The 13,473-nt window shown below is 34.8% G+C and overlaps 3 protein-coding genes across 4 annotated transcripts in view; 1 reads left to right on the plus strand and 2 right to left on the minus strand.

Annotated features, from left to right (window-relative positions):
- Window positions 1–13,473, minus strand: part of LOC144852343 (NF-kappa-B inhibitor epsilon-like) — a 119,721-nt gene that overhangs the window by 41,432 nt on the left and 64,816 nt on the right. The window lies entirely within an intron of this gene.
- LOC144851999 (E3 ubiquitin-protein ligase NRDP1-like) lies at window positions 6,632–8,470 on the minus strand. The gene has a single exon (XM_078709676.1). It carries the CDS (start codon window positions 8,276–8,278, stop codon window positions 7,280–7,282), a length of 999 nt encoding a protein of 332 aa, XP_078565802.1. The 5' UTR covers window positions 8,279–8,470; the 3' UTR covers window positions 6,632–7,279.
- On the plus strand, window positions 10,984–13,096 carry LOC144852377 (uncharacterized). Of its 2 annotated transcripts, none has more exons than XM_078710164.1 (3): window positions 10,984–11,255; window positions 11,517–11,641; window positions 12,399–13,096. In XM_078710164.1, exons 1-3 carry the CDS (start codon window positions 10,984–10,986, stop codon window positions 12,473–12,475), a joined length of 474 nt encoding a protein of 157 aa, XP_078566290.1. In that variant the 3' UTR covers window positions 12,476–13,096. The 2 variants fall into 2 exon arrangements, with proteins under 2 accessions (XP_078566290.1, XP_078566291.1); XM_078710165.1 differs by having other exon boundaries at window positions 11,517–11,637.

Here is a 13,473-nt window from a genome sequence, read left to right on the forward strand (position 1 = left end):
GAATACTGAATCATCATCATAAAATAACAACAGAAATTCTTCTTGAAGATTGACAATTATTAGTAAAATAATAAATAGATATACAATAAAATATATTATGTACACACACATAATTGCACAAAAAAATATAAGTTATGAAACACGGTGTAAAAATGACAAGGTATTAAAATTGAATAGGATTCAGGAGATTAAAATAGTTTAAAACAGCTTTAAAAGGATTAAAAACAGCTTTAAAAGGATTCAAACCATTAGAATGTTCCTAAAACCTTTTAATTTATAAATTGCTAAAATTTCAAATAGGCTAAAAAATGTTAAAAACGTTTAAAAATATTAAAAATATAAAAACATTTTATAAAGTTTCATTGTTTACATAGTCTTGTATTACATAACATGAATACAAATGCGTATAAACTGACGCTTTCGATTTGCGCAAACAAATTCGCCTAGTAGTGGAAAATCGGCTTTGTGTTTCATAATGTGTGCAGAATTCTAATCGTATTTCATCGAATGTCATTCTGCGGCAATGAAACTAGAGTATTTGTATTAACTAAAAAGAAGATACCAGTTAGCTCAGTGTCGTTTTAATGGGTTTTAGTAGGAACCGTTAATGCTTTGGTGGTTTAAATTTTATGTTTAGCGCCCTCAATTTATTTTAATGGAAAAAAAAGGGAATTAATTCTCTTCGTTACGTGTTTAGAAAAGAATTAATTTTATCTCATCGTAGTTTGGTATGCCGTGCGTTTGTTATGCAAATGAGTGTGCATATGTTCTGTGGGAAAGATGGTATTGTTAGTCATTCGCGATCAACACACAACACTGTTCAATTTTTATTTTGTTAATCTTTTACATTATAATTATAATTCTACCGTTACACATTATAGTGTATTTTTAAATATCCGTTTCATGCAAGATATTGTACTGTAGGCCTACTGATATTATGTTGTGAATAAAATTTATGGTAGAATAAATAAATAAATATGTTTTAAGCAGATCTTCGAAATTGAAGCATATGAAGTCAAGTTTTTTAAAACCCAACCTAAAATTCGCATCTGGATAGTTGAAATTTAACATTATAATTATCAAAGGTGATAATTATAATTGTTTTCTAAATTATAGAAATATTAAAATTAGTAAGTAGGCTTTTGTATGCTAGCTCTGTTTGTATTTCATAATTTTGTTTTGTTGAATTACCGTCACGGCCGCGTGCATTGCATGTCTCACACCTGGGAAACAATCACCATTGTATGGCTGGTCCTGAAGACTTATATATTTCGTTTCATAATTTCCGGGGAATAAGCTTTCATTCTTAGCTCTGCCCCAACCATGGTGAGCTTAACTGGAGACTTACTATTTAATTTCATATTTCAATAAATATTTTTTCAAAATTGTCTTTGCTCAGCCCCAATCACGGTGGGGTAGTGAAGACTCTTATATATCATGTTTCAAAATACTATAGGTGTCATTTCTGGAGACCTTGTAGTTATTTTAAACAGTTTGGTATGCCGTGCGTTGTTATGCAAATGAGTTTGTTGTGCAGGTGTAATGGGGAAGATGGCATTGTCAGTTATTCGTGGTGAACACGCCACAAAATTAAATTTAAAACTTAAATTTTGATTTTGCTAATCTTTATTAGAAATTCAAATCATGTAAAGATACAATTTTCCGGGCGGGAACCTAGAAGCACCCCTCCTTTAGTTTGCAAAAGTAATCTTGAAAAGAACCCTATGCGGAAAAGAAGCTTACCCGTTGAAAAGAAGCCCATCGTACCCAAGAGTACTAAAAAATGAGGAACACATGGGCTCTTTTTGGGGTTTTATGGTGTCTATTTAATGGAAACGTGAATGCCATACAAAATTTAAAAAAAAACAAACAATATTCATAAAAAAAATATCCGTCGAGGTTCGAACCCCAGCTGAGAGCACTCAAGACTGAGCATTACCCGTTGCACCACAAACTGAGACATGACTGAACAGCTGATAATAGTCTATTTATACGTGTATTACGTAATTCATCATTACGTCATAAATATCCTATTAACCTTGCTAAAACCAAAATGATCAGTTAGCTCAGTCGTCTGAGCGTCGTGTTGACAACACGTATGTCGTGGGTTCGATTCCCACGCTGGTCGGTGGAATAGAGTTAAAGGTATGCGACCAACTGTGTTTGGGGTTCACAGAATTATACGTCCCCCTTTCCACCACACATCTTGAGAAGGCACTAGCAATGCATCTGGTGATGATGTGGTGGAAACGACCCCAAGGCTGTGGCAGGGCCTTAGTGCTGAGGCAGGGAGAGCACATTTTTTACTCTTTTTTTGGCTTTCGCTAGATGTATTTGATCTCGTAAATTATATGTTTAGCGCCCTCAATTTTAATGTAAAATAGAAATTAATTATCTTCGTTACGTTTTTAGAAGAGAATTAATTTTATCTCATCTTAGTTTGGTATGCCGTGCGTTTGTTATGCAAATGAGTGTGCACATGTGCTGTGGGAAAGATGGTATTGTTAGTCATTCGCGATCAACACACAACACTGTTCAATTTTTATTTTGTTAATCTTTTACATTAGAATTGTAATTCTACCGTTACACATTATAGTGTATTTTTAAATATCCGTTTCATGCAAGATATTGTATTGTAGGCCTACTATGTTGTGAATAAAAGTTTATGGCAGAATAAATCAATAAATAAATATGTTTTAAGCAGATCTTCGAAATTGAAGCATATATGAAGTCGAGTTTTTTTAAAACCCAACCTAAAATGTTGAAGTCGCATCTGGATAGTTGAAATGTTAACATTATCATAATTATCATAGGTGACTATGTATAGTAATAAGTATAGGTAAGTGCATTTCTGGGCTCTATTTTCATTGCTCTGCCTCAACCATGGATGGGCTAGTACTGGAGACTTAATATTTAATTTTATATTTCAATGAATAGGTGCACTTTCCGGGGACAAGCTCATATATTGTCCTGGTGAGTCGTATATAGTTTGTTTCATTCACCATTTTTTCGGGCGGGAACCTACTGTATACAGCTTTTTTTTTCAAAATTGTCTTTGCTCAGCCCCAAGCATAATGGGGTACTGAAGATTCTTATGCATGTTGTTTGAAAACATAATAGATGTCATTTTCGGGTACCTTGTAGCTCTATTTTAAACAGTTTGGTATGTGCGTGCGTTGTTATGCAAATGAGTCTGTGCAGGTGTATTATGGTAAAGATGGTATGTTACGTCATTCGCGGTCAACACGCCACGCTGCTAAATTTTGATGCTGTTAGTTATTTACATTAGAAGAGTTTGCAAAAGTAATCTCGAAAAGAACTCCATGTGGAAAAGAAGCCCACCCAAGAGTACTAAAAATGAAGGAGCACATGGGCTTCTTTTCGAGGTTTTATGGCAGTCTATTTAATGGAAAATAATGCCATGCAATTTTGTTTCTGATTTTAAAAAAGTTCCACTTGACATTTACAATCCTCAAAATAGCTCTCTTTCAAAATAAAAGAAAAACAATATTCATTATTTTCCATTTAAAAAAAAACCCACTGGCGCCAAATTGGGTCCACTTGAGCACAGTGTATTAACATACGAAAAGATTGAAACTTGAGTGACTTTATTTCTATTTTATATCACTGCTCCCCTGGTACCAAATCGTGTCCACTTGAGCACAGTGTTTTATACGAAAAGATATTAAAATTTAGTGACTTTATTTCTATTTTATATCACTGTGCTCCACTGGGGCCAAATTGGGTCCACTTGAGCACATTGTATTAACATAGAAAAGATATTAAAATTTAGTGAATTTATTTCTATTCTATTTTTTTATTAAACCTTATTTTGTGAGGGTGACCCTAAACAGCATATGCAGACAGTCAAAAACATATATGAAAAAACGGATGAACTATGTTCAAAATATATAAAAATATATAATATATATGTACTTAAATACAAAAATATAGCCTACAATACTATACAAAACGTTGAGTTTTTTCTTTTGGGTTTAAATATTTTTTTAAAGCAGACCTAAAATTAGTTATTGTTACCGCATTTCTTAGTTTGGTGGGTAGCAAATTCAGGTATGTTGGTGCTCTATAGATGAAGCTGTTCTTAAAAGTTTCAGTTTTAGGGAAAGGGACGACAAATTTCCTCTCACTGACACTTCGGGTACATCGATGATTAGGAATTCTGGCAAGACGCAGGGCAAGGTATTCCGGAGCAAGACCATTTGCAGACCTGTAGGCAAGGGAGCCCAGTTGTAGATGCATGCGATCTTGGACTGTATGAAGATTTAAGGTGTTGTAAAATGTTAGTTCGTGGTGTGAGAGGATGAGCTTTAAGGATAATGCGAAGTGCTCTATTTTGAATGGTCTGTATTTGGTCAATATTCGATCTGATTCCCCAAACAATACATCAATAGTCAATGTGTGGGAGGATTATAGTGTTATAGAGGAATATGGATGTGTGTTTATTAATGAAATGACCGAGCACGCGATAAGATGGAGATGGACAAGCCCAGTTTGGAACGAGTTAATTTACATGAAAAGAAAAAGATAAATTTGAATCAATGTGAATGCCAAGATGTTTCTGTTTGTCAGTTTGTGATATGGGCATATACGAAACGATATTAAAAGTAGTGACTTTTATTTCTATTTTATATCACTGTGCTACCCTGGTGCTAAATTGGGTCCACTTTAGCAGTTACCGTAGTACTATTTCTATTATTGAAGTTAATAAAGGCATAAATGGCGCTCCGTAGAGAAGTAGAGAATGCTCCAGTCGTCAGAATGACGCTCTGAATATACCTCAGAATATATCACAAGAATTAGTAGGTAACTGGACCATTATTAAAAAGACAAGTGGCGGAATATGAAAAATAAAAGGTAAAATATAAATATCAATCAAAACAATACCTTTCACAACCATGCTAAGATAGTACAGAAATCCAACAAATAAAATAATTAAATGCCAATCAAGGTATTTATAAAAATGAATGGTGCTTTGGTATTCTTGTCTGCAACGTCAAATAAGGCTCCAAACAACAATAAGTTCAGGTTATATACGTTTATTCCGTTGCCTTAAAAATACCAACTCATTTCCTTTTGTGATAATTTACAGGTTTGTTTTTCTGGAGGTGCATTTGCAAATTGGCAAGTACTTCTTGGTAAAAATATAGGCAATGGAACATCTGAACATCTTAACCCATAATCTGTAACTAGCTGGGTTAGGGTTAGGGTTACATCGTTGGATGCAAGCACTAATACTAGGCTGAACATCTTACATACAGTAACCCATAATCTGTAGCTAGCTGCTGCTACATGTCACATCGTTGTATGCTAGCACTAATACTAGGCTGAACATCTTATATATAGTAACCCATAATCTGTAACTAGCTGCTACTACATGTCACATCGTTGGATGCTTGCACTAATAAACCGAACATTACCTAGTAGAGCACCAGCCAATAGGTCTATGTTATAGAACAAAGGTTTGAAAGTGGTTTGAGATCTTTGTTTCTGAAAAAATTAATTAATATATATCAAAATACTGTATTCATATATTTTCATCGGTAATTTTGGTGTTTTGTTTTCCTGACTAAAAAATATAATTAAACAACTTTTAATATTATTAATTACAGTATTTAAAATCGATTGTGTAGATCTTACTTACTTTATCCATAAAGATAAAGCAATTCTCCAGTTGTAACCAGTGGTTAAATTACTAAATGATGATGTCACCAATTGTTTATAGTAAATTATATTTTTTTGTTAATGTTTAGGCCTAATCAATAAATATTTTAATTGTCAATCTTAATAATTTTAATCTTATATTATAATTTTAATCAAAATTGTATTGTATTGTTCTGAATACATAAAATCAGAAATGTAGAAATAAAAAATGTCTTGTTGGTTTAATTTGTGCTGTTTTTTGTTCTTACTGTGATTTCTTAAATTTTCTGCAGCCATGAATGTCACAAAGCAAGTGTCCAGTTTTATGCATTAAAAATCTATTAGAATTGTTACTAGGCCTTAACAATTATTTTATTTCGGCCCATGTAACAATCCTAATTGTGGGATTTCGATATCTCGGATGCGTCCACAATGATGACGACGATGATATTAAAGGCAAATTAAAGATCGCGTCCCCGGATGATCGCCTACAATTAGCTGAACATTTCCTTTAAGAGCTATTTAATTAGACATGTACTTTTCTAATTTTTCTATATTTTGGTATACAATTGCAACATTGGTTATTAAAACGTTGACCGGAAACTCCATGAGGTTGAATTAAGTTTAAGATAATTGAATAACATCGATTTACATTCAACTTTATTATTAAAACATCCTGTTTGCAAAAAATGAAATTGAGTTACCACGGTAACGGAGTGCAAACAAATGCTGACTTGGAAGGTGAAGGAAGCAGGTGATATTTCTAAAGCTAGTTTTCCACTATATAGGGGAATTTGTTCGCGCGAATCGAAAGTGTCAGCTTACACGCATGCGTATTCATGTTTTCCATCTTCCACATCCCTCTCTACGTATGCCTATAAGCTGACGCTTTCGATTCGCGCGAACAAATTCGTCTAGTGGAAAATCGGCTTTAGGTACAACTTTAGCTGTTAACTGCACTGGACTAAAGAGTTATAATATATTTAATATATTCTTTATAGAATATCAGGTAAATATTTTGAACGATTTTATCCCCCACTTACATAGAAACAATATATTTTTTAAAAAGATAGCCATTCAGGCCTAATTGCTAAGAGGATTTTCCAAACGAAAACAAAAATAGAGAAAAATAATTTAAAAACAAAATTAAATTAAAACTCTTGTACCCGGACAAATCGAATACTAGATGTGTTCTTCAGCGGTTTACCAACATTCTCATTACAATATTTAACTTTAGTGCTTCTAAAAATAGAAGACTGAAATATTGAAATGCAATCTTTCAGTACTGTACCGTATTTGGTTTTCTAGGCTTAAGCTATTTTTGCATCATTGAAAATATTGATCAAATACCAGGTGATGTCGGCTTTGGTTTTCTCACACAACCTTTTCTAATCAACACATGTTGTCAAACAACATGCATCTGACACTTAACCTCTCATCAGCGAGAGTTTTAGAAATTCAGCCCCTAATCCTTTTTCGAACTGCATTTAGTAATAGTGTAGACATCGAGAAAGGCAATGTAGGCTTACAATATGAGTTCAAGATTCAAGAAATTGTATTGGTCCAAATTGCAAAAACGTGTAATTAATAGTCATTTTGATTAAATTAAAGATCGCTACTACCAAGTTTGTCTGATTGACGTACTAAGTGTGACAGTAGCAGGTCTGATGGGTCGCTTTCCAACCCCCTCTCCACCAAGAGCTGCAAACCTTCGATATCTTGCTATACTCTGTAGCCAACAATGAAAGCTAACTCTGTGTTGATCGTTAAACCAATCACTGGCATAAGCAGTTGATAACAACATGTGTACATCGTGTTCATAATCTAAACCACATCTAGCAAACCGATCATAACATCTTTTAATGGCAGTAAAAACAGCGTCTGCCTCGATTGAGTCTGGTTTACTCAGTAAATTGCGAGCAATTAAAACTGATAATTGAGCAATTGATTCAGCAGTTGTTCCACATAAATATATCGAATCAAAATCTGATTCGTTATTTTGTCGAGAAAATAGCTCTTCTTGAACTTTTTGTAGTTCTTTCCGAGTTTTAGACAATTCCTTTTCATATCGACGATTTCGAGAAAGGGATTCGTCTAAATTATCCTTTAAGCGTTTAATTTCTAATTCTCTGCGAGCAAGACGAAGTTCGAGCCTTTGATTCGGTTTATCTTTATTAAAACTTGTTTCGATTTGTCCTGATACAACAGCACTTATCTCTTCACATTTCATCTGGTGAGATGGCAGTGCAAGACGACTAACCGTGACCCCGCATCCGGCGCATTCCACTGGGGCATAACCACACCTTTTTATGTGTTCTTCTATCGCTTCTACTTTCATAACAAGTTGACAACCTTTCTCATGATAATCACATTCAATACACATATTGTTTACTAAACCACGTATTGACCACACCGCACTTGCTTCACCGGCACTCATGGAAGAGCGGCACTGGGGACACGCCCCGGCACCAGGTCGCTCTAGCCATGTACTTAAACATAACTGGCAAAAGCAATGCCCACATCGTGTTACTACTGCATCTTCTAATATACCTGCACAAATGCCACAGCATAAGTTAGCATCAGGTTGAGATACAAATCGATGAACAGAAAATCCCATTTTGTTGAATTAAAAGAGGAAAAAGAACTTTAAAAAATCCAAACTGCTTCCTCTGTCAAAATGTGACAGTTGGTTTAATATGAACCAACAGCGAGTAGAGAATGAAGTAAGCATCGATTGAATAAACTATACACGCATAAATAGCACTAGATAATAATTTGTTGAAAATATGCCACCTCTGTTTTATTAAGCATACAATCGTATTTTCACGAGTGAATAACACGCATGCGTGAGACGATTACAGCTGGTTCACTTATGTTTATGAATGAAAAACCAACAATTAATAAAATCGCACTATTCAACAATATTGAATGCAGAAAGAAATTCAGAGTTTATTGTTGAAAATTAATAAGGTGTGCGGACGAGCTGATCACAGTCCGTGAACCTCGTCAAAACAAACATTAAGTGTCGATATTATCTGGTAAAAATGATTTTATGCTAATGTTTAATCAAGTATTGGACACAGTTTAATTGCTATGGTGATTTTAGAAGGGGTGGATAACAAACACAAAAGCAACAAAATCCAATTTATAACAATTTGTATCTTGTTGCCACACACCATCGTTGCAGAAGTCGTTGCTCATGTTGGTTGCTATACAAAAGTACCTGTCTCATCTCCCGACCATGACTCCTCGTATTTAACATCGGCCTCCTGTGTATCTATCTGTGATTTCACTTATTTCCGTTCATGCAGGTGTTAAATGGGTATCAATAGAATTCATCTTGCATACTATCTTTGCTATTTCTGTGTATTCATATTGCTGATTATAAAGTGGCTTCAAGCATAGCTATCATGCACTTGATATGTTTAAATTTCAGTATCTTAACCAAGATAGAAACAATGAAAATTAACCGCTGCTGAGCGAATACAAAATGCAGTGAAAAACGAGATTTTAATTACTTTCTGTGACGTCACCAATACATCGATTTTCTGCATTGGTTACCTATACTTGCAAAAAGAATATAACTTTATAACGGTATAACTTTATTCCTCCCTAACACAAACCACCTATACCACACCGCCCCCACCCTTTCACCCCTCATGATTCCAAACGGACGGGCGTCGTTATACGGTGGGTAAATAATGAAGAGCGAGCCATGTTATCATTGCCAATTCATTCCTTACCCAAATCACCTATACCCCACTTCACCCCTCATATTCCAAACGGACGGGCGTCGTTATACGGTGGGTAAATAATGAAGAGCGAGCCATGTTATCATTGCCAATTCATCCCTTACCCAAATCACCTATACCCGCCTTCACCCTCATATTCCAAACGGACGGACGTCGTTATACGGTGGGTAAATAATGAAGAGCAAGCCATGTTATCATTGCCAATTCATCCCTTACCCAAATCACCTATACCCCACTTCACCCTTCATATTCCAAACGGACGGGCGTCGTTATACGGTGGGTAAATAATGAAGAGCGAGCCATGTTATCATTGCCAATTCATCCCTTACCCAAATCACCTATACCCGCCTTCACCCTCATATTCCAAACGGACGGACGTCGTTATACGGTGGGTAAATAATGAAGAGCAAGCCATGTTATCATTGCCAATTCATCCCTTACCCAAATCACCTATACCCCACTTCACCCCTCATATTCCAAACGGACGGGCGTCGTTATACGGTGGGTAAATAATGAAGAGCAAGCCATGTTATCATTGCCAATTCATCCCTTACCCAAATCACCTATACCCCCCTTCACCCCTCATATTCCAAACGGACGGACGTCGTTATACGGTGGGTAAATAATGAAGAGTAAGCCATGTTATCATTGCCAATTCATCCCTTACCCAAATCACCTATACCCGCCTTCACCCTCATATTCCAAACGGACGGACGTCGTTATACGGTGGGTAAATAATGAAGAGCAAGCCATGTTATCATTGCCAATTCATCCCTTACCCAAATCACCTATACCCCACTTCACCCCTCATATTCCAAACGGACGGGCGTCGTTATACGGTGGGTATATAATGAAGAGCGAGCCATGTTATCATTGCCAATTCATCCCTTACCCAAATCACCTATACCCCCCTTCACCACTCATATTCTAAACGGACGGGCGTCGTTATACGGTGGGTAAATAATGAAGAGCGAGCCATGTTATCATTGTCAATTAATCATTACCGTCGAACGTCGTGTTTTATCATGAAAGTCATTTGAAAGTAATTCATTTTAACTAACCCATACACATATTATCTTATCAGAGGACGCAATGATATTCGAGTCAATCTGTCAATACATTTGGTATAAACTATTTCAAAGGAAAGCTTCAAATATAGTTAGAGTCCACTTATTCCCTTAACTCGTTAATTAGAATCGTCTTTCTTGAATATTGTAATCATAGTATGTTGTGTAAAGTAGTAATAACTTCATATCATATTGTATTTGTGAATAGGCTTATAGATATAAGGTGTTATTACAATAATCATCTATATTTTGGTTGCGCTAACATTCTTTCTGATGTAGCATATACTTTTATTAATAACCCTCGTTTATATAAGTATTCTGTGATACAGGGTGTTGATTTCATAGTTACAGATACTAGAGGACTACTATTTCATGTTTTTTTTTGTTATGGCATTGCACCAACACTTACCATTGACCCTTCCTAAGATATATCAGTGTCATTAAAAAGCAATTCAAGACTATATTACCAGTATTAGTTTTGTGTTTTGTGTTAAACTAACAAAATGGATCCGTTTGAGCAACGTTTAAGACGCGTTCGAGAGAGTGCCACTGCGCGTGAGAGAAAACGTTTACTATTGGTCAATGATGCGTACACCAGATTAAGTAATGTCTTGCCGCAAGATTTCATTGGAAATGGTACTAAATTGGATATCTTAAGGGGAGCTGTTAGATATATACAACTGCTAGATCTACAGTTATCTAAGTATGAAATGAGACAAGCAAAGACTTTAAATCAGTGTATTGAGTGTGGCACCGATTCAAAGATGGCTGTCAAGTAGGTTATTTAAGTTCAATATTTATTACGCAGCAAATGCAACCAACGTAGAGAAGTAACGCAAGTAAATTTACTGTCAAATTACAATTAATTACTTCCTTCGTCTTTCATGGGAAACATCTACTTTTATTAATTTTATTTCACATTAAAGTGTAGTCAATTGCGCCTTGTCCTATAGTAACAGTGACCAAACATGTGAAAGCCAACCCATTTCGTTTGTTCGTGTGTACTCATATAATTACATAATATGAATTATTTTAGCTCCAGTGATCGTAGCAACCACCAACGCACAAGCTACTCGTTTGACACTTACTCCACAGAAGCGCATTCACATGATATCACTCCTGAACCATCAACCGCATGTGCTCTAATGCAAAGTACAGTAGGTAAATTACATTGATATACATTTTGAAACAAATTATTGAAAAGAATTGCATAATATTAAACATATAAAAAGAAATCTCTTCGCCATCAATATCCTAAGAACTCCAGGTTGGACTGAATAATAATGGGAAATTTATTTATTTTTATTTATTTATCTTTTCAGAGATCAGGTCTGAAAAACTGTCTAACCTGTTTATCATGACCATCATCCTTTCAAATTGAATCTGGTTTAGATCCAGGTTTCATTACAGTAGTTTTTCAATTGTCCATTGCATCGGTAATCTGATTATTTTTAGCTAATGAGATTCCTATTCAAATCATTAAATAAATGTATAACAATGTGTTTGTTTCTGAAGAATCACTTAACACATTTCAAAAAACAATTCTTTAATTATAATCACATTTCACACATTAACGACGTCTGAATTGCAAAAGGCTATTTGTGCCTGAATTTAATAACAAAAGCCTTAAGTTCGGGAGTTTAGAGATCAGTATTCTATCATAGTAATTCAACGACAACGGGGGTGGGGGAAACATCGACCTAAAACAATTAATGTTTTTTCAAATTAATGTTTTCACTTTTTATGTTTCTTTGTATTTAGGCTAACTATGACAATACACGTATATAAAATCATATTAGTATTAACCATTATGACTGAAGAATAACACGGACTTGTATTTATTAGTGACAGGTTATCCTGGATATCTGATAATCTGTAGGCCTATCATTAGTACTAATACAGTGTATTTATGTTACAGGTAATCGCACGATCGAACACAGGACTTTGATTGACCTGGATGACCCTCCACCAAAGTGTAACATTTCCTGGTTTTAATCGAATTGAACGTCGTCATGGAGATTGTTGTTTTTCTTCTATGCAAATAATTCGTTCTCGCGATAGAATTGTCTTTGGCAGTTTTAGTCTCTCCTCACCCCTCCCTTTTTATGTTTTACTGAAATACTGGAATAGATAAAATAATAAAACTTTAAAAAAAAACCGTCCACGGAATAATTAAAATATAAAAAAATACAAGTAAATGTAAGCACTTATCATTTATGCCTAAAGTACGTATTGATTAGATAAATTGGAATAATGTGTGCAAATTGCTTTATTGTAAGAAGGTGTTGGTAAAACGATTTAGGGGGTATCACAAACAACTTCTTATACTTTTTGTAATCTGCCTTTTTGTTCCCGAAAACTGCGGCCTATTTGCGGTACTATCATGAGATTATGCTTTAACATTAGGAATTATCACAGCTTAAGCCCCCTTAGAATTAGGCCTTCGTCAACATGTATGCATTATTTAAACTATAGGCTTATGTACTTTTAAGCATTCTTTAGTTATATAAATATGATCCTTCACCAAAAATTATTAATAATACGAATTGTCCCCTTATGTTATAATAATTATTACAGAAAATTACTGACACGGTATCTTTTAATGCCATGCTAAGTTTGTCCAATAAAATCGCTTCAGGTTTTATTTGTACAGGGACTTTGTTTTGTGTGTGTTTGGAAAGACGAAACACGTTATGTCAGGTGAGCTTTTATGTATTGTGGATTGTAAACCTAATCACGCTACCGTGGAACGTTAACATAATTAGCACTTTAAAAACAAAAACGTTTTACAATCTCTGTGGATGATCAAGATACCAACATGGCCAAACTCTATGAACCACACGGACTGCTGGTCATATCATGAAACATGCAGTTTTACAATAATAAAGCAAAAAACAACCACCTTTAACATTAGGCCTTCATATAAAAAGTTACTGTCACAAGTGTTCGTTGGCTAAACAATTCGTTAATTTACCTCACTTTACCTGACAAAG

Source organism: Antedon bifida, chromosome 9 (assembly GCF_963402885.1).
Source record: "Antedon bifida chromosome 9, ecAntBifi1.1, whole genome shotgun sequence".
Lineage (NCBI taxonomy): Eukaryota > Metazoa > Echinodermata > Crinoidea > Comatulida > Antedonidae > Antedon > Antedon bifida.

Bases quoted from the DNA above. Each gene is read 5' to 3' on its own strand.
- LOC144852377 (XM_078710164.1), top strand. From the start codon at position 10,984: ATGGATCCGTTTGAGCAACGTTTAAGACGCGTTCGAGAGAGTGCCACT. The intron at 11,256-11,516 runs GTAGGTTATTTA...GAATTATTTTAG, and splicing joins GATTCAAAGATGGCTGTCAA to CTCCAGTGATCGTAGCAACC. The intron at 11,642-12,398 runs GTAAATTACATT...TTTATGTTACAG, and splicing joins TCTAATGCAAAGTACAGTAG to GTAATCGCACGATCGAACAC.
- LOC144851999 (XM_078709676.1), bottom strand. From the start codon at position 8,278: ATGGGATTTTCTGTTCATCGATTTGTATCTCAACCTGATGCTAACTTA.